At 41.3% G+C, this 24,865-nt stretch overlaps 1 protein-coding gene across 1 annotated transcript in view; it reads left to right on the top strand.

Moving 5' to 3' along the window:
- Positions 1 to 14,430: 14,430 nt before the first annotated feature.
- Positions 14,431 to 24,865, top strand: part of slc6a17 (solute carrier family 6 member 17) — a 28,630-nt gene continuing 18,195 nt past the window's right edge. The window contains exons 1-2 of the mRNA XM_044127292.1: positions 14,431 to 14,875; positions 19,748 to 20,168. Coding sequence (XP_043983227.1) covers positions 19,874 to 20,168 — 295 coding nt within the window. The 5' untranslated portion in view covers positions 14,431 to 14,875; positions 19,748 to 19,873. The remainder of the gene's footprint in view (positions 14,876 to 19,747; positions 20,169 to 24,865) is intronic.

The raw sequence follows: 24,865 nt of genomic DNA, 5'->3' as shown, positions 1-24,865 counted from the left end.
GTAAATATAAAATTTGAATTATTTCAGTAACTGTCTGTATAAACGCTTGTTTCTCTCCAAATTGGCTCAGTGACATTAGATAGAGAGCATCTGTGAACATACATTTTTAAGCCTTATAACGAGTAAATATATAATAAATTGAATTTGGGTCATGGACTTTGACTGAGCTATCGTGGAAGTGCTTTGACTCGAGTCATTCAGTTGTAGCTCATGTTGTTTATTTAAGGCCGTTGTCCGGCTGGGAGATGAATTTCACTGCAGCATCAAGATCTCTGCAGCATCAAACAGGTTTTCTTCCAGGTCTGCCCAGAGTGTGGCCCCATCCACCCATCACCTCTCAGCTGCTATCTCTGCTGAAGAAAAGGCTTCCCACAACACGATGCTGACAAAAAAATAAAAATAAAAAAATAACAGGGTTCGAATTCTTCTGTACGGATACTGTGATTAGATACATGCAAATTAAAAAGTGCAAAAAATAAGCTAAATTTTACCCGGGATTGCCTCGCTGGAATACATTTTTGCTCCATCCTGGGCATTTGAGAGGCAGATCGTCATCTTAGATGTGGGTGAATTTGAGGCTTCTTGTTCTCCTGAACGCTGAATGCCAAACCCCCTGGTGCAGGGCAGCTCTTTGTTCCTGTCCAATCAGACACAGCTGTACAAGCCAAACTCAGCAGAGATAGCTGGGGTCAATCTCCAAGCGGATGCTCCGGCTCATCCTGCTACCGATGCCCTGAGGGGACGGGCACAGAGTGCGACCCCCGCCCCTCATCAAACAGCCACCCAGACACTGGACTGGACTGACTTCCCTCAAAAGATCTGAGTCACGCTTCACTTTCTTATTTTTATAATTGCGTATTTAGAAATGAAGGAATCTCCAGAATTCATCATTTTGCTTTGCCTTCACTCCTCATTCTTAATCTTAATCAGGGCAAAACGAGGATATCTATAAGACGAGCTGACAGCTTTAAGAGACCCGTCTGAGCGACACAGCTTTGCCGGGTGGAACCAGACAAGCATGGCGAATCGGACTGAGAGGAGTTCCACACAGAAAGGATATCTGAGCTTTTCAGGCTGTTTAGGAAAAGCAAGAAGCAAAATGACCTTGGGGGCTGAAGTGGCTGGATAGAAAATAAACTGTTTGGAATTACTCTGCACATCGAGGAATAGAAAGCAGCTGCATAACTCTGAGTGCACACAGTTGATTTCTCGGTGATATGGAAAAAGCTTTCAGCAGACACATCACACTAAGCTCTGGGCTCAGAGCGCAAAAGCATAGTTTGTAATGTCTTCAACATGTTCTCCACGTCTTTAAAGCAGATAAAGAGCAGATAAAGGTTCTGCTAAAACTGACTTTTTCCTTCACTGAAAGGAGCTCTGGTCTGCACCAGATGAAACAGGGTGCTTAATTGAGATAATTTATACATAACCACGGATTAGCAAAGTCTGTGGATTTTGGTAATGATAGTAAGAGGGTGGTGTATGCACATGCTGCCTGAGCTCTGTAATAAATGACACACAGGTGTGACTAAGTCTGCACCACGTTTCAGGCAAATCTAATTTAGGGCTACCTCACAGCAGACACATTTGCACTTCCGACCAAAGGATGCTTTCACCAAGCAACCCAGGGAAGTCTGAAGGATGTCCAGGAGTTAGGACTCTTACTTCTGATCCATTTGACCCTTAGAGTTTCACAGACAAACAACTCATACTCATAAACTAAGCTGAAGGAGGGAACTTAAACGTTTCCCCTCCTAGATGTATTGTTTGAAACTCTCGGCCAATTCTCATCAAAAGTGTCTTTAAACTCAGGAAAATGTTGTGGGGAAAATTATTGCCAAGCATGGTTAGGTGAAAACCACTCAGTCGGGTTTATTTAACATCATTCATGAGATGAGAGCCTCAAAATCTCATGAACAGGTCAGATTAAAGCTCAGAATGGGATCTGACTGCAGGCAGACAACACAACAGATTTATACAGAGGGCAAAAGACGTAGCAGAGTAATAAAGTCATAGGGTATTACCGTATAATAAAAAATCACACCACATATTAAAAATAAGTACAACTGTTGCATCAATAAATAAACTTATTTGAATTGATTTTTGTTTTTCTTTTTTAATTATCAGACAACAAAATAACAATATTTAATTGCACTGTATACAGACACAGATTTCCATCATATTCACCCCATTCCTCCTTATTAGGGAAAAAATTTTGATTCTAAAAATAAGAAAATAAAAAAGATAAAACGAGTAAATCAATAAATAATAATAATAAAAAAAATAAACCTCAATGTACAGTCTGGCGTATTTAAAGTTTGTGATAGCCCGTTGGGAATCGCCGATAAGTTGGAGTACCTGGAGAGACAATCAAGGAGAAACAATCTTGTTATCGACGGAGTTACTGAGTCGTCAAACGAGATTTGGGCTGAGACGGAGGAGAAAGTGAAGACAGTTCTGTCTGAAAAGTTAAATCAAGATGGAGCGAGCTCAACGCACTGAAATTGTCATGTTCTGTGTTTTCCTGTGTGTTTATTTTGAAGTTTCCTGTGTGTCTGAGTCTCTGTGTTGTCCTGTCTCCCCTTGATTGCTTCCCAGGTGTGTCTCGTTCCCTGATTACCTCCTGTGTATTTAGTGTCACCTGTGTGTCTGTGTCCTCGTCGGGTCCTACGTCTGAGTTGCGTCTATGTCACGTCAGTTTGTCCATAGAATATTTCCTGTTGCTACCTGTAGAGAGCATTAGCCTTCCGCTCAGCAGTGCTGCCAGGTCTGTGGACTGTTTTCTGTTTATTTATCTCCATTAAAAATTCCTCTACACCACATCTGGGTCGACTGCATTTGCCTCACCGCCACCAACACTCCACCGCATGACAGAAATGCATTTTTATGAAATGCATTGCACACACCACATTAAAGGGAACATTAATCTTTTCTCAGGTAAAATGATTTTATAAAAGGTTTGTAAAATAAAACTGCTGTTCACAAAGTCCTAAATGTAGGTTAATGAAACAGATAATTAGCAATACATTAAAATGTACACATTGCTATTTTTCTAGGTCAGCAAAATTGAATTAAAATTTGAATTTATGGCATAAAACAAAATTTGATCTCAGACGTAAAATTAATGACAGAATAGTGAAAAAGAAAAGCTTTTCTATTATAAAGCTGCTTCACTGTTCATAAATTGTACAGTTAAAAGTACATATAAACATCTTTTTTGTCTTCCTTATGCATTCCTGATGAACAGTTAAGGACAAAGTTATACATTCCTCTGTGAGATTTACATTTATAATAGTTTTCACTCAACCAAAAGGTTTATTTCTCTAAAAAAAAAAGTGGAAAAATATTTATAACTCTTTTAATAGACAGGGAAAATCTTTCTTGGCAGTAAATCAATGAATTTCTTTCTATAATTGCAGCTTTCAGGATGTTTCCACTGGCGTTTGGATCATTTGTTTTTTGACCATGACGTCCAAGTCTTTGCTGCTGGAAGGCTTCCATGCCATCACCCTAATCTTTAGCTCCCTTCATTGATTCTCTATCAGATTCAAGTCAGTATTTTGTCTGGTCCACTCCAAAATGTGGCTTTTTATTTTTTTAGATAAATCATCACTCACATGATGAAGCTGATGCTGCGTTTTAGGCCCACAACCACATTGGCCAAAACTCCTGCTCAGAGAATCTGGGATAATGGGAGACCTGACAATGAACTCTGAGCGACCGGCCGCCCCCCAGACAGCTTCCCCTCTGGTCCTGACCGTCCGTGATGCAGCCTTTGCCTGGGGACCGATCACCCCGGCTGCCCTCTTCCTCTCCTTCTCTCTTTCTCCTAAGTGCCCTTGTGCTCGCTCTCTTCCTCTGATTTTCTCGCTCTCCATGCTCTCATTGCACACTCCTTTCAAGAGCTCCCTGTGTCACCAGACTGATTAAAACAAACACTGACCCTATTTTCATATCTAATCCAATTGTGCCCTTTTTTTCCCTTCTCCCCGGCCCTGGAGCATGCGGGGTATTAGGTGTCCCTGGAGCCATGGGACCCCCCTTCTGTGACTGATCTTAGATTTCAAACACTCAGGAAAATTACATATGGTGGGCAAACAGTAAATAAAGTCTTATTAGACTCCACTGTTGCACTCATGGATGCAGGATTTCTTCAAGCATGATTGTTGTCTGTAAGACAATCATGAATAAAATCTGCTTGTTAAGTTCACACATTTATCCCTAATTTCAGATGTAGAAGAAGAAGAAAGTAGGTTGATTAAAGTCTAAGCTCTGACTGAGAGAAGGTCACTGTTTGTTGTTTAATTATTTGGGGCATGTAGCTCTCAGGTCAGGTCTTTACCTTTGACCTGAAAGGAAAAGATTCGACAGCAGAAGACTCTGTTCGTACCACAGACTCCCGGTCCTATTGAACTCAGTGTGTGTTCATGGTGCTTTGACCAGGCTCCTTTTGGACCCTAATAATGTTTATTGTCTTACTTGTTGCATCTTCCTACTGTTCTCCTGGAAGGTTTCATATGTTGAAGTATTTTTATAGCATGTAACGCACCCATGAACCAATTTTCAACCTACAAAAGTATTAAAATTCCTTCACTTTTCCACACGTTGTTAAATCACAAACTTATTCTAAATAAAAATGTAGCTTACTCTCACATTTTTATAGAGTACGTTCTCTGATCTTTTTTCTTTTATTAAAAAAATATAAAGATGGATAAGCAGTAAATAGGTATTCATGCTTTTGGCTTAAATATGTTGTCAAAGGATGTTTGGTAGCAATCACAGCTTTAGCTTTTCTTGATGTGTCTTTTTAAAGCTGACACATCTATTCACACTCAGCCAGGCTGGAGCGATTACATCAGCCACTTTTAGCTCTTTTAAGATTTGTTCAATTAAATAGAAATCCAGACTCTTCCTTTGTTGATTTGATTGAGTTCTTCTGCTCTCAGGAGACACATTTTCTTCAACCAGCTCTGTATTTCTCACCTGGTATGCGAACTGGTTGGTCAGTCCCTGAAAGACATCTCCACAGCATGATGCTACCACCACCAGCCTGCTTCAAAGAAGGGATGGTAGAAGTTTGTCAAGTAGTACCTTAATTTTCTCCAGACAATATATGTAGAGCTCAGAACAGAAAAATTAACTTTAACTTCTTCACCAGTAATTTGAGAAAAATGTACCTTTTCTGGTCAGTTTATCTCTAGTGCGTGTTTAGACAGAAATTAAGCAGACGGCTTCTGTCTGAAGCCACTCCTGTCTGTCCCTGCCATACAGACCTGACTGATGAAATCCAATACCAGAGGTAGACATTTTGGACGACTCTCCTTTCTTTACGAGGAAACAGTAGAGCTTCACCGTAGGGATCATTGGGTAAAAGGCCACAGGTATGAACAAAAACATCTTCCTCTTTTCTCAGCACGTTCTGGAGTTCTGGTGGTTCCAAACTTCTTCCTGTTCCAGGTGGCAGAAGTTTGGAACCACAGAGAAGTAATAGAGATGATAAACTCTGTTATTGAGTTATGTCTAACATTGTGTAACTCAACATATCAAACATTCAATCCACATCACCCCAGTCCTGAAGCTCTCAGTTTATAAATCGCTGAATGACTTGGCATCAAATTACATTAAAAAACTGTTCTTGTTCTTGTTGCATCAACCTTCCAGACCGCTCAGGTCTCCAAACACAGAGAAGCAACATTCACTTTTAAGCTCTTCTAATCTGTAGCAAATGGCCAGAAAACTGCAAAGTTGCTGAAACACTGAGTTTCTTTAAATTAAAGCTAAATATATATTTGTGAAAAGTTGTCTTTGCTCAATAACAACCTGAACATCGTGAACTGTTGTCTGTTCCCTTATTTTGTCCCTGCTGTGTAATGTTTTTTTTCTTCTTTGTTATTTTATTTCGTTCCAATCATGTGTGGTACTTTGAATTGCCTGGTCGTCTAAAACTTGCAATAGAAATAAAACAGCCTCACCTTTTATGTATCCTTCCCCAGAGTTTGTGCTTTGACACAAACCTATCTCTAAGGTCTACGGACAATATATTGGACTTGTTACAGACTTAATCTTACTCACGTTTTCTGCAATAAAATGACAACACAGAACAGATACCATAAATACAAAGAGAAAAAAAACCATTTTCTAGTATTTTAGTATGATTTTTTTTAAATAAACACATTAGAATGACCCTTCTGAAGAAGTGAAGACACTTGTGTAAGTGCACAAACATAAGCATTTTTTTTATTATTAAAGTGGAGGAAAGTGAATACTTTCTGGTGGCACTGTCTATAGATGAATAATTGTGGAGGTCACTGGTGTGAGAGACCTGGAGGTAAATAAATAAAAAGTTTTTATTATGCTTTAAAAACCTGCTGATAGACACAAAGACGTCTTCATTTAATAATTTTCCATCTCTGCTTCCACGATATCAGTGTAGCAAGAGACCCAAAGCCCGGTGTCAATAGTCAGGATGCTGTGGACACTCTGAAGCGTCGGTGATCCCGACGGTGCCATCTAGTGGCTGCGTGCAGAAATACACCACAGCTTTTACTCTTGCAATGCGCAGACAGAAGTATTCAGAATGATGCCTGCTGTATGATGTGACTGTGTGGGAGTTACTGTTTCCGGTAATAGTGCTATAGTTACCAACAGCAGCAAGTGTCAGATTTATTGAGAAGCAAGGTCCAGGATGGACATAGGAGGGTGATAAACAACAAAGAAAGTCTAGAGGATGACTCAGTTACGAACTTATGCAGTCAGACAGACAGCCTCCCAGACAGACATCTTTAGCCATCTTTCATTAAACTATTCTCCCTGCCAAGGCCTCGTGAGTCATAGTCCGTCTGATTTTTCAGCTACGAAGACAATCATTTGGTCTCCCTGCTAGTCACTGACAGGACTTTGGAGCAAAACATTCATAGGTTGAAATGCTTTACTGTTCATGCCAATAATTATTTCAGCTAACGGTTGTGGAGCTCAGAGTGAAGGCAGCTTTATGGAGGCCAGAACTGTTAATCAAGCCAGCAGACAAGCCTCGTTTTATGAGCAGGTCGGCTGCTGTTTATGGCTTCAGTGGCAGCTTACTGTCATCTATCATAAATTCAGCAGCTGCTAACCTCAAAAATACTCCCTTTTATTGCAAGAATTACTTTCCTGTCACGTCAGTTGGCTCATCCGATCAGCTTACCAAAAACATATTGAGAAATAAAAAGAGTTATTTTCTGTGCAGGAAGACTTTGGCTTGGCTTTACAAAGGAAGAGCAAACTTTAAAAGAGACATCATGCTCCGGCCATCCTGTGCTGGAATCAATAATGAAACTGAGTGTGAAGAAAACAGGAAAACAAATGAATTGTAGGTTGAAGAGGAGGAGGAGAGATAAGAGCGAGGCCAGCGATAATTGATGAGGGCCACAGGGAGATGGTAGAGAGCGGGTCGTTTGTCTTGTTGGGGAGAATAGTGGTGTTACAGATGGGCCTGTCTGCTGACGGAGCTGCCAGATGAGACCCTGTACAATTTGTCACAGTAATAGTTGGCCTTGATGAAGACGAGGATCTAGACGGGAGGAAAAACTTAGACATGATAAGCAGAGCAGATACATACTGAGCTGACGATGCCTTGATGAGGTCTAAATTATTATTATTATTATTATTATTATTATTATTATTATTATTATTATTATTATTATTATTATTATTATTATTATTATTATTATTATTATTATTATTATTATTTTTATTATTATTATTATAACCCATCCATTCATTGTGTTTACCTGTTTGTCCTTGCATGACCAGAACTGGGCAAGAGGAAGTAGATTTTGATTTCTATGATACTCTGAAAACGTTTCTTTTTACTGCAGATAATCCGTTAAAACCAATGATTACTTTTCCCTCTACGTGGTTTTTAATTGTTTCTTTTGCTCTTTCTTTCTTCTTTGTGTGATTACGTCTCATATTTTTCTTCTTTTATTTGAAACTTTATGTTTTTTTATGTGTATTTCAAAGTTTGGGTATATTTGGGATTTTTTTAAAATCTGTATTCTCCAATATTCTTGTAAAGCGCTTGGATTTATCTTAATATGTCGATAGACTTGCTTCCTTTTGTCCTCTAGAAACAGGATTTTATGCAGTTTTCTTTCAACGACAGCTTTCATTTTGATACTTTTCACAAAAGTCAGAGATGTTGATTGCACAACTATTAGTTGGTCTGTCAACAGACTTGAGCTGCGACCCTATGGATTTTTAAATGATAGATAAAGTGGTGCATAGAAAATGTTCAAAGATTGGTGATGTTGTTTGATAACCTAACTCTGCCTTAAACTTCTTCACAACTTTCTCCCTGACCTGTCTCAACTGTGAACCTAGTAAACATGTGATTCTTTCACAGAGCAATTGGATTTATGGAATAAAGTCCATATTTTATTCCATAAATGGTTGCAAAATTTGTGAAAAATAAAACAGCAAATTGATATTTTCCTCTGTCCATGAAGGCTGGAAGAGTATTTTGTACTGCTGCCCTGGTTGCCACTCCCTGCTGCAGCCCAGATGGCTGCAAAGCTTTCCCTCGACAGCAGAGGCCTCAGCAGCCGGAGCCGACAGCCGGAGAGGACGTGGTGGTGGGAGGGAGGATTATCACACTGTTTGCTTTCAAACCAAAAACCAATAAAAGGGACCAATCAATGCGAAATAAACGTGTCAATGCTGCTCCAAATAAACCATTTTATACTCAACTCTTTTAGTGTTAAAGTATTTACCATGTTAAGTTGTATCCAATTGTTTCCCTCTCTTTTTTTTCCCCAAATGTACGTTCACTGAACACCTACACCTGGTGGACATTTTGCTATGTTATAACAATTCTGCCCGGTAGGGGGCACTACAACATCACAGAGGCTCTGACTGATACATGCCCTCCCTCTTTTTAAATTATTAAAATTACATAGTGACAAATTAAATCTGAATTATTGAATTGTTTTTCCACATGTTTTTATTATTATATAACTGAGCATCTGAAATATACACCAATGTGGAAAGGAAAAATCCAAAACAAATAATGAAAAAACAAACTTCAGTCAGCTTGTGGTCAGGCTCCAGACTGGAACGTTAAAAACATAATTTGAAGGAATTTGTGAGGGTAAAAAAATAGGACTGTGTAGGTAGCTGGGGGGGGGAAACCCGAATACAATTAACTTCAAAACATTTTACAAAACAACAATACAGACTGAAATCTCTACATCTTCTGCTCATAACAGCTCTGCAGCATCTGGTGAGTTTCTGGCTGGTTAACGAAGACATAAAGAGGCTAAAAACAAGGCAAGTCTGGTTGTAAGGCTGTACAAAGTATCATCTATTTCTCTCTCTTTGTCTCTGTCTCACACACACACACACACGCACGCACACGCACACACACGCACACACACACACACACACACACACACACACACACACACCTATAAGGCCAGTGGAGGTTTTTTGATGAAATTCCAGCAGACAGGGTCACAACAAGCAGAGTGCGAGTGTTTCATTCAGGCTTCTTTAAGTAATTACAGAAAAGTCTGTGCATTCATTCTCGGTGCTGGTGTTACTGATGAATGCACTGTACAATGGCTGCTAGAAGAGACAAGTGTTTCATTGTTGTTTATTATTTATTTATTTTTAATCTTATTCAGGTTTGTATATTTTTTGCTCAAGGTGTGTGCTTATGTTGCTGCATGTTTTGTTATTGCATTTAATACTTTTTAGCCTTTAATTTCTGTCAGTGTGCTAAACACTTTATTTGACATGGGACCAAATCAACTAGGCTGGATATCTGTATCAGCTTGAAGTCCAAATCCAGCTTAAAGATGAACATTCTTGCTGTGAGTCTATGACACTTTGTCCATTTGTTGTTCAATGATTGACCACAGATTCACACTCTTGGCCCCCTGAAGGTTTCACCAACAACAGCTGAATCTCTCTTTTTGAAGCTTGTAATGATGTGATGATGGAAAGTGGATACGTTTGTGGAGGCGATTAGTTTTCATTAAGTTCATTTTCTTGAACTTTGCCGTTAGCCGTGTTTCACATAATTGTTGCCAGTGGAGCATCTCTTCATAGGAGCCTAAATGCCATGGGAAGTGAAAAGACACAAACAGAAGAATTGGCATTTTTCATTAAAGTCATTAAGATTTCTGTCAAATTTTAATACGCTTGCCAGCGATTGTTTGGCCAATAATGTTGATTGACGCACACAACAACAACAACACATGTAAATAGTATATTTAAGAGAAAAACAGATTCATTGATGTGGTAATCCTGCTGACGTAATAAGTCCTCTGATCTATTTTCAGCTGCTACTTCCCACACGTCCGCAAACATCCATAACCACACAGCGCAACAACTATAAGGAATAATGTGAAGCTCTGCCTTGGATTTGAGTAAATATGGGGATATCGTCTCAGAAACACAATGGCTCAATAGAATTATAATATCTAAGTTTTGCTTTTGCCGTTTCTTATTCTTGTGTCTCTTTTAAACAACCTTACAGCCAAGTTTAAAGAAAAATCGAATCATCATTTTCTTCTGGCGTTGCCACCTTATTTCCTAATTCCCGTCATTGATTTTTGTGACTGCGCATACATCAAAGGTGTCAATACTAATGGTTCTGCTCTCCTGATCGTGACTTTTGTGTTTATTTCTTTATCTGAGGAAGCGGAGAGCAGCTTTAGCCGCTGCTAATGAGGTTCTTGTCAGCTGTGCAGCCGGGACGGGCTATTAAAGAGAAACAGAGGAAGGAGAGGAATGGAATACAAATGATTTAGCTGTCCTTGAACATGAGAGTGAATGCAGCATGCTTTTTCCAAAAAATATATATTTTGTATATTTCTACGGGTTTGAACTGAGTTGATGGTTACAGCTTTGCTGTCATTCAACAAAAAGAATCCAGAAAACAGTTGTGGGACTTGATAAAATCCCCCACCCGCCTCATTTATCCACCTTCTTCCAGCGACTGCCCTCATATGCCCAGAGGGGGGTGGGCAAGGTGGCAGCACACTGATGGATTCTGGAACAAGCCACTAGCAGGTGGCTAAAGGGGGAGCAGAGAGAATGAGTCGGACCATAAAAAGCCGACGAGGTTCAGCTGCACAGAAACACCCCCTGAGACGACGAACAGGTTTTGCCCGTAGGTACGTCAGCATGTTTAATTTGTGACCTGGCAACCTGGTTCTCCTGAGACCAGGAGGGTCGGGGCTGATACTTCGCAGATGGAGAGTGCAACATCCTGTATCAGTATCACCTGCGATACGTATATAATGTACATAAAAACAACTCCTTTCTTAATTGAATTTAAGCTGAAGGGTAACTTTCCCCTGCGACAGACTGGGTGAACCTGCCTCTCATCCGGAACATAGTTGGAGATTGGCACCAGCAACCCTCCTGACCCCATTAGGGACAAGGGTGAACAGATAATGGATGGATGGATGGATGGATGGATAACTTTCCATCCGAGTGAACTGTGTTTTCTTTATGCAATCCCAATTTTAATGTCAGATATTCTTTCAACAGAAATGTCATGACTGCATTCACATGACGTGATTCTGATGCTTTGTGAAGGTATTCACCTTTGACTTTTTTTGCATTTTATCATGTTAGAACCACAAAATCCAATGCATTCATCAGGATTTGATGATCAACACAAAGCAGTGTGTTCTTTTCTATTTGTCTTTTTAAATAAAATCCTAAAGGTGTGTATTGCCCTTTCAAATCTGCTACATCAAATTCTGTTTGATCAATATTGCCTCCAGATTTATCCAATAATGTCCACCACCTAAGATGCTGTGTGGGAAAATACTCAAAAAATTATGTTCACAGGTATTCTCCACTGGCTTTACCTACTTTATATACATATATAAAAACAAAGTTGGCAGAGACCTAGCCCAAAAGACTCCACAAAGCACCAACTCACAGGCAGCTGAATTCAAACTGGATTTATAAAGTACATATTTCAAAATGTCAAACAGACTTAGAGAGGACAATGCATGACTCTTGAATTTATTATGTACCTGGAGAAGACTTCAGATAAGCCTCTGTTTACAGGGTGTTTAGCTGTCCGACTTCACAGACCTAAGCCTCAATAAATGGTCCTTCGGAGAGCTGTAAATCACGGCCCACTCTGATGCCTCATTAGCCCTCCATTCTGCGGCCTACTTTAACAGAGTGTGAACTATTAGGAATGCATCCAAGAACCTCACCGCCTCTACTTCTTTAACCGACCTGACAGCGTTGTAAAAATAAAAATAAAATCTCCTGGATCAAGGAAGCAGCGTTTGAGATGAAAAATGTGCGGATGGGAAGTCATAGCGTTGCTTCGGGACAATCTTTCTGCTTCGTTTGCCAATTTCTCGGGAATAAAATGTGAAGTGTTAATGCCTGTCTCAGTATTTCTGGGTTTTCACTTTGAGGATGAGGCCTGTGTTGTATCCATGAAGCTTTAAGGTGAGTAATCCTACACCAGAATCCAGGCTTTGACAGGAGGCAGGGGACATCGGGTTGGCGCTGCATAATTTTCAAGGTGTGATAACCATTGTGTTTGTGAGTCACCAAACACCAGGGGCTACAAAACCACCAGCGGGTGAACCAACTGCGTGCTGAGTTTGCTGAAATGGACGGATGATGCTGCCGCACCGTTAAGTTTAGTGACTCGTTCGCGACAGCGGAGACGAACGGCGGTAAAAAGGTGCTCACGAGGAGAAGGAAGGAGGAAGAAGAAGAGAGGGATGAGGGAAAAAAAGAGAGAAAGCTCAAAGAGTGAGTAACCATCATATGATCAGCTGGTTGCTATAGCAACTGATCCCAGTAGGCAGTTTGTGGAAAAGTGAGTCACATGGGCGAATTGAAGGAGACAGGAAGCACACCTCGCATGCACACATGCATGCAGTGTTGCGTGTGTGTGCGTGTGTGTGTTTTGGAAGCATCTTGTGATGCATGCAAAGGTAACTGAGGTAGCTGGGCACAAAGCAGAAATAAAAAAAAAAATCTGACATGTCATCTGCACGCTAAGCTTATAAAAAGATTAAAAAACAAAGAAAATGATCACTCCTGTTTCAGCAGATGTTAAATTATCACTCTTCTTCTCTACTCTTCATCTCAAGCATTTGTGACTTCGGCTCAAATATTAAACTCAGACCCTCGGCATTTCAACACATTTTGCTTTTGCGACATTTTAACACACTTACGTAATCTAAGGTCAGTAATGTTTCAATAAACTGGCTCTTGTCCTCCTAAGGTGAAATGTAGGCATTGTTTTGCCCAAGGCACATTTATTACTAATTCATTGGAAATTATTTGTCCCTGTGGTACAAAGTAGCTCAACCGCAGTCAAATGGGATGAAGAAAATCTGTGAACATCAGTTTTGTGACTGATTGGAAGATCTTAACACATTAACATGCATTTAACCATTTGACATGACGCTGGCTGTGTGTTTGACTCCTTGTCCTGCTGGTAGGTGATCTTCTACTACAGTCTCAAGATTTCTATCAGGTTTTCTTCCAGCTTCACCCTGTAATTAGCTCCATCCAAACTCAACTTTACCCACTTTCCTTGCCCCTGCCAAAAGAAAAACTGCCAGTACCATACTTCTTTTGGTTGATGGTGTGTTCAGGCTGATGAGCACTATTAAGCACATTAAAGACCATAAATAGTTCAAATTTGTTCTCATCTGACTATTGAACCTTTTTCTATATAGTTGCTGTGTCCGTTGCATGGCTTTTAACAAAACTTGGGGATTAATTTTTTTTCACACCAGCTTTCACCTCAGAGGCCTTCAAAGATTAACATAGAAACAGGCAAACTTTTGTAAGATTTCTTCTTTAAAAAAAAATAAAAAATCTACAAATCTGGAGTTATTTTCCTTTTCATCACTCTGTCTGGGTGTATCACAAAAATTCCAGTAAAATAAACTGGAGTTAGTTGTAACTGGAAAAGACTTTAGAAAGTGTGAGTGGTTGCAGTGACTGTGAGGAGGTTGACTAACAGCACTGTAGTTAATAACGATCACCATGATGTGGATGATTATATCTGGGGGAAAAAAACAAAAACATTTAGTGAAACGGGTCCTTGCAGACATGTGTCTAATAAATCAGGCAGAGTGTGCAGAGCCAAGGGCATGGTGTCAGGGAGAAAAATGACTTTGCCACGTATTATCTCTGCTTGAGAAACGGCCATTAAGTTGTGCTACCACCCAGGCTTATTATATTGGAGATTATCAAGCCTGCCTTTTGGGTACATGAATACATCGTTCAGACATCATCATGAGCACGTAACAGATCTGAGGGAGAGAATATTTTTGACTGTTTAAGCACCTGGTTTAAGACTACCTGTGCGATCCTCTCATTATCCTAACATCCCGTGAACACTGCAGACGGGTTTTTTTGTTTGATTTTTTTTTTTGGATCAGTCTCTGACGTGCGCACGGGCGGATGAGTCAAACCTGCGTCAGACTTCGTCGTGACTTTCCATAGTAATGTTGTTTTTTTGTTTTTTTTTATCTTTATTATTATTTCGCCCCACAACACGGCTGAACACCACGTGGAAATCAGAGGCGCGAGTGAGAGAAAGTCGTTAGAAGAGCATCCGGAACATCATCCGACAGGAGAAGTGAGACAAACTGAGGCGATCGGCCGGCTAATCGCAGTTTTAAGCGAGGGAACTTGTGGCTGGCGTTGAGCTCCTGCGTCAGACTTTACGCACCGTGTGCTGCGCGCGGCTGGAGGCTCTCTGTTGAGTTCGCATCTAGCAGCGCGTAGAAATGCTGCATGCAGAGACGGTGGATGAATGAACGCAGCATACATTCACCCAGGATTTATGCAGCCACACCGACCCGATCCGCAAACCGCAAAGAAGGTAAGAACTAATCCACATCTTTAGTGTGCTCCATTTTCTCCTATTTTCTGTTCATCATTTAGTCTTTCTGTGTGTATTATAGTTTTCGCGAGGCGCTTTGGGTCATATCAATAGACAGAGGAGTGGCAGCATTCAGCTCCTCACCTGACGAACAGCCCAGTTATACGGCCACTACATTAACGCTTATGCTGATCAATTCTCCCTCTCCGACGCTCAGTTTTATGTTGACTTGCATCGCTGTTAGGGGCTTACTTTGACCTTGACGGAGGTTGTTTCCACGTACGGAATCTGTCCTCCAGCACTCGCCTGACTGACGGCTGGATCTTCTCAGTCAGCTGTTGTCCTGTTCTAACATTCAGTTCAGCATCCAATCAAACAGTCTGATTTACACTGACTCCATTTTCAACCTGGAGTTGGTTCACATCTAAAAAAGCCTAACAGATGAGATGGGCCGTGCGTGATGGCTGCCTCCCTGACAGATATTGGAAAAAGACGCGACTGCAGATCCATCACCTACTCTACGTTCCCCCTCCACACACCCACCCACCCACGCACACCCCTACACACACACTTCACTTTTGTCATATGCAGCTTCTTGTTATTTGCGGCCATTCTTCGGGGGATGTATCATTGTCTGACCGTTTGAGATAACGAGAGGTGGGAAAGGGAGAGAGAGAGAGAGAGAGACGTAGAGGAGCTTTGATGCTGCGAAGATGGGATTTCAATTTTTCAGAAAGAGCAAATTGCTAGGCAACAACAGCAGATGCAAGTGGAGCAAAGCGTCATGAGGAACCTGTTTGGTTGCGTCATCAACTCCAGGGGGCGTCTGTGGAAACTCGGGGATGTAGCTGAAGGAAGATGAAGCGGCACATCAGCCTGTTGGAGTCCTTGGCACAATCCTCTCCACCCTCTAGATGAAACATTTTGGGGGGCTTGCAAAAGTATTTATATCCTGTTGTTTACTTATTTTTAAAATTTTATTTTGTCACGTTAGCACCACAAATTCAATATGTTTTAGAGGAATTTCATGAGATAAACAAAAAGTAGTGCATCATTATGAAGTGGAAGGAAAATGATAGTTCTTTCCCTTTTGTCAATTTTTTACCCACCGTTCTCTACATTAACAGCTTTTTGGGGTATATTTCTAACAGCGTTGCTCATGTACACCTTGACCATTCTGAGACATTAATATGTTTCGATCCAAAGCATTCCTTCCTGGTTCTGGTTGTATGTTTGGGTTTGTATTCCTGCTGGAAGCCACATTCTCTAAAAGGTTCTCCACAAGGATTACCCTGCATGTGCCCTCTGACCATCGACCCTGCTCCAGCCAAAGCATCGCATCCCCACAGCATTATGTTGCCATCACCATGTGTCAACTTGGGATGGTGCGTTCAGGGTACTGTGTAGTGTTTAGTTTAGGCTTTTGCAACATATAAGCTATGTTTATATTGAGTGCAAGTTGCACAGTGGTGCATAACATCAATGGGATGCATTTTATTGTCTTTAGTTGCACAATAACTTGAGAAATTGGAAACTTATCATTGCTTGAATTGGACCTTCTGTTTTCTTTCCTGTTCAGTTGTTCAACATAATTCAATTTTTCTTCACATGTGTCAAACTGAAGGCCCCAGGGCCAAATCTGTCCCGCCGTGGCTTTTTATGTGGCCCTGTAGACTCAAAATCACATCAATAAGTAACTTCAGTTTTTTACAAATCTGCAAAATTCACACAAAATCAGCAAATATCACTTTCTTTTTTTTATTTATTTTACTGCAAATCTTTTTTCAAAATTGGTCAAAGACATTGGGTTTAATAGACTGCTGCCTCAGTCTTACTTGATGCCAAGTTATAGTCCATGATTGATACAGCGAGTCATAAGAAGTCACATTTAACATCATAGATTAATTCAAATATAGTAAGATTTCCTTGCAAAAATTTCTAACTGTGATTTTGATTCCAAAAACAATCACAAAATTCTGGAGGACCTGATATTTTAACAGGTTAGTGGGTTTTATCATTAAAATCATCCTTTAAGAACATTCAGAGTTTTGATATGAGTCAAAATGAAACTGAGTTTGACACCTCTGAATTAGAGGACCCCTTGATAATTCATACCCAATCTCTACATTATGGGTAGTGGCCCACTTTCCTGATTTTTTCATCTGTCTGAGAACAATGCACAGATAAAATATGAGCCTCTTTCTTCACGTGGATCCTGTGGATGAATCAGTGTAGTAGTTGTGGGCTGCAGTCCTGGACTGTGCGTCGTGCGCCCTGCCTCGCAGTCACGTGCGTGTCGTGACTGCTGAGGAATGTGATGCGTGAGCTGCTCGCTCAGCCCCTCAGACGACCTCAAACGTCAGGCTACCGTTCTGAAGGAGTGACTCTGACTGGAATCTGGGCTCAGATATCTGTCGGCTGCATGTGTTTTCAAATTAAGCTCCTTGTCTTCAGATCAAACACCTCTGACTTTTCTCCTCTGCCCTTGAGCAAAACGTCTCACAGCCAAACGAGGCCTCAGCTTTACTCTTTGTGGCTCCCTGTACATTTCAAACACTTGTTTCAAATGTATAATGTTGGAGCTGAACATGTGCATTTGATATTTTGGAGCTTGGGATTTTTTTCGGGTTCTTTCGTGAGTTTTAACACAAGCTTAACGACAGATGAGAGGAGACATTGGAACAAAAGCTCTGTTTCTGTTTTCAGTGGAAATCCATAGATTTTCTGCAATGATTTTGTCCCAGTTTTCATTTCATATTATTGTTTTTATTTTCCAAATTAGAATATACAGGCGCATATTATTTAATTACAACACCATCAAAAACATATTTCACCAATTCAGTGTAAAAATTGAAACTTTAATTTCTAAACACATTGATTATGTTATGCTGTGATTACTTTCAAAGCATCAACTCCGTCCTCACTTTGTCAGTCTCCTCTACAATCTTTAATGGCCTTTCTTTATCGGTCTCTCCTGATGCTTAAGGAGATTTTTACTTCCACTAAACTTTCCAATAACATGCCTGAATACCACAATCTGTGAACAGTCAGGTTTTACCCTCCTTTCAGAGCAGCCATCTGTATCTCAGACCGGGACAGAAACTCCTGGACAACGTTTTCATGATTTTGTTAACGGTACATTTACTTTGTTAAATGTGGTTCTGTGCAAATAGTAAAATGATTCTCAATTTTCCTTTTTTTGTCTCTCCAAAATATAGAGCGATAAAGAAACATAATAAAGCAACAATGAATGAATGAATGTAGGAACCATTGAAAGACCAATGCTAAACCAGTGGATTACTGGTTTAATCAGTTAATGGCTGTGAAATCCTCATATATGTAGGACAGTAAAACTAATCGATTACAGTGTCTCTTTTGTTGTTAAGTAGATAAGGTTCTATATCCAAATACCACGGAAAACCCATCATGCTTTTCTCAACTCGTAGACATTCAACATTACTCCAGAACGTCACATTGTTTCACACAGTAATAATAAAAAAAAAACCTGTCGACAACGTGTAACAGCTCCTGATAAGAAAAACATAATGTCTTTAATAGCTGATTAAGTTTGTGCTCAGAGGGTTTAGTTGAGTTGTGCTGCATTCTCCTGAAAGACACACAGACCATTCACTGCTGTTCACATGACTCAACTCTGGTATAATGGGCTTTACTGTGGAGCGGATTGTAATTCAGTCTGGGAGATTCATCTGCTGTAATGAAGTGGATTACAGAAAGTGCTGCCATTTAAAAATAATTCAGATTTTAAAAGAAACGTAACTGCTTGTTGTTCATTTAAATTGTTTCAGTCAAAATCTGCTTTTTCATTTCATTTCATTTAGACATTTTTTCATAAGTAGGATTATACTTTACATATTTTATTTTAAGATGTTAAGTCATTAATCAGCTGTGCAATGTTTATGAGACAGACCCAATCACTGGTTCATCAGAAAATTCAACACATTCTCACACCCGACTCGTCATATATTGACGAGTTGGGGTTGGAAAATTAGTGATCTGGTGAGGAAATGTTAGGAATAAGAACACATATCCTGGACTTTCAGACATAATTGATCTCCTGTGAAAGATATGTCTTATGTTAGAACAGGGGTGTCAAAGTCAAATGGACGGAGGGCCAAATAAAAAATTTAGCTACAAGCCAAGGGCCGGACTGATCGAATGTTCATTGAGATTTTTTTAAATGACGCATTCGGTCTAGTGCAGCGGACCGGCCCAAGCCTTCGTAAGCGGATGCGCGCGTTGTGAGGAACGAACGGGGGGGGGTGGGGGGGGGGTGCATCTCGCATTTTTTCAGACGGGGTGCCGGCTTGCTGCGGGCCGGTTCTAATAATAAATCAAGATCATCCCAGGGGCCGTAGAAAATCTTCTCGCGGGCCGGATGTGGCCCGCGGGCCTTGACTCTGACATATGTGTGTTAGAAGGTCTTTTGTAATTGTTTGTTATTTAATCATTTTTCCATACCTTGTGTCATGTCGCAAGAGCAGCTAATTGTCTTCAGACGTCAATGAAGTCCACCTTCGTGTCTCTGAGTCTCAGCATGAGTCCAGCTGTTTTTTGAAGCCCTCAAACATCCTGAATGTGCTTTGTCCATGGTGAAACAGGATGGTGTCAGTATGGTGATGTGGGAAGACTTTTCTCTAGCTGGAGTCAAGTCTGACCGAGCTCAAGAAAAGGCAATACTGTAAAACCTGGGAATTTTCCAAGATAAAGTGGTACAGCAAATGTCTCAGTTGAGCTCAAAGGTTTGGTCATGCTGGTTTACTTTCAAATTAGCAATATAAGACTTAAACCTCTTAAAAATAAACTTTTTTGTGCAAAATATAACATTTTGTGCCCTCTGATGTTTCTTCACAGATTTAGGAAAAGCACAACTTTCTCATCTCTACACACTCCGACTTGGTTGCTCTGCTGCTGGACGTTCTCCTCTTCGTTCCCCGTCGTCAGCCTCCCATCTGAAGGAGCTCTGTTGTTCCAGCAGCCATGCCAAAAAACACCAAGGTGACTCAGCGGGAGCACAGCAATGAGCCGGTCACAGAGTCCGTGGCTGACCTTCTGTCCCTGGAGCACCCCATGGACTATAAGAGCAGTCAGATGAGTATGGGTCTGAGTCCCGGATCCACCGCCCCAGTAAGGTCTCTGCTCCCCGAGCAGGACGCCGAGGACGGCCGGCCGGCGTGGAACAACAAGCTGGAGTACATCCTCGCTCAGGTCGGCTTCTCGGTTGGTCTGGGAAACGTTTGGAGGTTTCCCTATCTGTGCCAGAAGAACGGTGGAGGTAAATGGATGATTGCATGTGTGAGAGTTTGTCGTCTGTTTTAAATAAGCAAACCTAGCCAGTAGACTGTAGTTTTGTTCTTTCTGGTTCTGGCTCAGGTTCTAAAGAGCCCAGCTATGTCAAATTAAGGCTGTTAATATGAATTGAACGAGATTCAACCATAGACAACACTTTAACTCTCTGGTTAAATCTCCGGGTTAATTCCTTAAAGTGCTGCATCTTTGCCCTGAAACTGTTTGTTCTGCTTTGATTTGATTTAACATGCTCACATATTTATGACAAGTGGTAAATCCAATGATCTGCTGATTTGTTTTACAAGGTAATTCGCAACAGATCATAGAGGCATTTAAATAACTACAGGAAATGTAACTCTTGTTTAATAAACTGTTTACACACAAAAAAAAGTCACCATTAAGAAACCCAAGCACAAACTAGACGTTTTGATATTACTGAGATGAACTAAAACAGGATAATTATACGCTGCAAGTTTTGTTTTATACAAAACCAGAACAGAAAACAACTTCCTATCTACTCTGAAAGTCTTTTTATTTATCCAAACAGTTAAAAATGTGATCTGTTTTACCTCTGGAGGATCTTGCATAACAAAATTATTATTTGAAATATATTCAATATGTAATATTTGTCCTGAAAATCTGAAATATGACTTTCTAAGTTGTTCTTCTCACAATCCTGCAGGAACTGGGCCAGTGTGAGGATGGATTGAGTTTTTCTTTTCACTTAAAGGAGGACAGACCTTTACTGTGTTCCTGAAATCCACAGATTTAAAACTGTTTTCTCTGTTTATGAATTATGACGTACCATACGACTAATATTTAGAGAATTGTTAATGTTGTTTCCTTTGATTGGTGCAAGATATTTTTCTTGTTTAAATGTCACTATAATGGAGTTTTTAGTCAGGGCTTCCCATGAATGATGAGTGAAAATAGATATCTGTGGAAAGAAGCCATGAATAAGAGACTTAAGCCAATCAATAAATAGTTCCAGTAAGAAAATAACATCCTCTCATAAAGAGCACACTAATATTTTAGATTTTTTTATTTTGATTTAGCTAAATTGGAGAATTATCAGACATGAACAGACCGTCTAAAGTGCTTCCAAATCCACTTCATTGGATTTAAGTCCAACCTTAATTTTCTTTTTATAATCTTGGTTTTCCCAAATTTGCTTTGGATCGTTGTTCTGCTGCACAATCCAGGTGTGCTTGAGGTTAAGGTAGCAAACTGAAATCCTGCAGGATTTACTGTTGAGACCACACTGCGTTGGCGGGTCCATCAGTTGTAAGTTGCCCGGGTCTTAAAGAAGCAAAACAGCCGCAGATGATCAAACTACCACCGTAAGGCTGCAGGCACGACGTCCTTTATCTGAAATGCTCTGATAGCTTTACGTCAGATTTAATCGCAACACAAATTTTTCAAAATGCCGCCAGGAAACTTTCCCAAAACTCCTGGAGATCATCACAATGTCTCTTTTGTCAAATGTGACATCGGCTTTTGTATTTTTCTTTTTCAACACATGGGCTTGAATTCTTCTTTTTGTAGAACAATAAATGATGAATCGCTTGCTTTACCTTGAAAATGCCAATTTCCTTTGTGTAAATGAGGGCCACATAAAAAGCTACTGTCATGTGTTCTGGCCCATCTGCCTGCTTTGTTTTCCTCCTCAGCCCTTACCTCTCCAATCAGCTCATCTGGCTCACCTGCATGCTGCTGCACAATCAGGCTCATGTCATCCACCTGTTCACCAGCAGTTATATTCAGCTCTCAGGCAGGCAGACGGTGCCAGATTTTTGAAAGCCTTTGTGTGAGTAGATATCCAGCGTTTCCTCTGTACCTGACCACGATCTTGACCACGTTTTTGCCTCTCGGAGTTTACTGCCCTGTCTAGCCCTTGTCGGATTTTCTACTGGATTCTGGTTTCCGGACGTGACCCTGTTTCTGCTTTTTGACTTCTGCCTCTGCCTCGCCCCTGGATTTGTCCACCTGAAATTGCCTGCACGTGCTGGACCCTTTGCTGTACCCTGACCACTGATCTTCGCCTGTTCCTCAGATAAGTTACCTCTTACTGCCTTTTCATCCTGACCCCTCTCCCAGATCAACCCCAAGGGACTGCTTGTTGTCACAAGCTACCTAGACTGTGTTTTTCCCTCCCACTACACCTCTAGAAGAAGCTCCTGTCCTGTTACTGGGGGTTGCCGGTCCCATATCCTGATTCCTCATTAAAGGCTTGTTTCTTTAACTTTGTGTCTGACTGAAATTTCGGGTCCTCAGCTCTGATCGTTACAGAAAAATCTGGCCATTAAAGATGGACTCTTCGTCAGCACAACAGTGGCGCACCAATGTTGACGATTCAATTAATCGGCTTAATGCGGGCATGAATGAAATCATTACCATGCTTCGTGACATGTCTCCTTCTCATGAGCAGGCACAACCACAGGCCCCTCCCCAGCCAGCTCCGATGGGCCCTGCGTTCCAGCCTGCTGCTGTTAAGGAGCCTCGTCTGACCCCTCCTGAGCTGTTCAAGGGAGACTCTGACCAGTGTCGTGCTTTTCTCACGCAGTGTGAGATTCACTTCGAGCTGCAGCCCTCCTCTTTCCCTACTGAACGTTCAAGAGTAGCTTTTGTGATCTCACTTTTGTCCGGCAAGGCCAAACAGTGGGGTACAGCAGAATGGCAGAATGAATCAGTTTCCTGTTTGACCTACTCTGCATTTTCTAAGGAACTGATTAGGGTTTTTGACCCCATCCTCCCTGAGAGAGAGGCAGCTAGGGGCCTACTTTCCTTAAAACAGGGAAGTAAGAGCGTGGCTTCTTATATCATTGACTTTCACTTGTTATCTGCTGACAGTAATCAGGAGGCATTAATGGATGTGTTCATGCAAGGTCTTAGTGAAGATATCAAGGATGAGTTGGCCACTCGAGATTATCCTAAATCTCTCAAGGACCTTGAGGACTTGGCAACTAGGATAGATCTTCGTCTCACTGAGAGGAGAAGGGAGAGGCGTCACAGAGGGGGCTCATCTGCTCCATTCTGCTACTCGGGCCCCCGTTCCGAAGCACCAAGCTTCCCCCTCCCCTCAGCTGAAGCACCAGATCCTGAGCCGATGCAGCTGGGGAGAACAAAGATTTCCATGGAGGAACGTTCGCAGAAGGCAGTTTAATTTATGTTTTTATTATGGAGGCAAGGGTCACATGGCTGCCAAATGTCCGTTAAAAGGTCAGGCTCAGTAGATGAGAGGAGAGAGCTACTGAGCCATAGTATTTGGTCCATCTCCTCATCATTTTCTTTCTCTGCTAACATTGTGGTCTCCTCCATCCCCCACCAGGTATCAGTCTTCATTGACTCAGGAGCTGATACTGAGTTTATGGATGAGTCTTTTGCCAAGGGCCTAAATATCAAACTCCTCACTACTCCATCGATCCATAATGTTCTGGCTTTGGATGGACATCCTATTAGCCGTCCCACCTCATCACAGAAAAGGTCAGTCTGACGCTTGGGGGTAATCATAAGGAGGAGATTGTTTTTATTATTATCCAATCACCACAACTACCCATTGTTTTGGGGGCCTCATGGCTTAAGAAACACAACCCTCACATCGACTGGCAGGCCAAGGAGATCTTGGGCTGGTCAAAGTCCTGCTCTGCCACTTGTTTGCTTTCCGCTTGCACCCCTTCTGTTCCAGACAATGCCATTGAGGAGACTTACCCTGACTTATCCAGGGTGCCATCTGATTACCATGACCTGAAGGAGGTGTTCAATAAGTCCCGGGCCACTGCGCTTCCCTTTCATAGGCCCTACGATTGTGCCATTGAGCTCCTTCCAGGTACGTCACCCCCTAAAGGGCGTTTATATTCACTGTCTGCTCCCGAGAACGAGGCAATGAGGAGATATGTCGAGGACTCCCTCAAGGCTGGAATCATTCGGCCATCCTCATCTCCTGCTGGTGCAGGGTTTTTTTTTGTTGGCAAGAAGGATGGGTCTCTAAGGCCATGTATAGATTACAGGGGCCTTAATGCCATTACAGTTAAGAATCGGTATCCTCTTCCCCTCATGAATTCGGCTTTTGATCAGATTCAGGGAGCCAAGTTTTTCACAAAGTTAGACTTGCGCAATGCATACCATCTTGTTCGCATCAGAGAAGGAGATGAATGGAAGACCGCATTCAACACCCCCACTGGTCATTATGAGTATTTGGTCATGCCTTTCGGGTTAACCAATGCACCAGCGGTCTTCCAAGCTCTGGTCAATGATGTCTTGAGGGATATGGTTGGGCAGTTTGTATTTGTCTACCTGGATGACATTCTTATCTACTCTCGGGACCTGGATTCCCACAAGTGCCATGTTCGATCTGTTCTTCTTCGTCTTCTCCAGAATCACCTTTTTGTTAAGGCGGAGAAATGTGAGTTTCACACTACTACCACCTCTTTTCTGGGCTACATAATCTCACCCGACAAGGTGATCATGGATCCCTCTAAGATTTCGGCTGTTGCAGAATGGCCCACGCACAATGACCGCAAACAGTTGCAGAGATTTCTTGGATTTGCAAACTTTTACCGGCGCTTCATTCGCAACTATAGCCAAGTAGCATCTCCACTTCATGCCATTACCTCGTCCAAGGTCCAGTTTACGTGGAGCAAACAGGCAGATGAGGCCTTCACTAAACTGAAGTCCCGGTTCACC

The sequence above is a fragment of the Gambusia affinis genome, linkage group LG01 (assembly GCF_019740435.1).
Source record: "Gambusia affinis linkage group LG01, SWU_Gaff_1.0, whole genome shotgun sequence".
Classification (NCBI taxonomy): domain Eukaryota; kingdom Metazoa; phylum Chordata; class Actinopteri; order Cyprinodontiformes; family Poeciliidae; genus Gambusia; species Gambusia affinis.
This window is presented reverse-complemented; position numbering and strand designations above follow the sequence as displayed.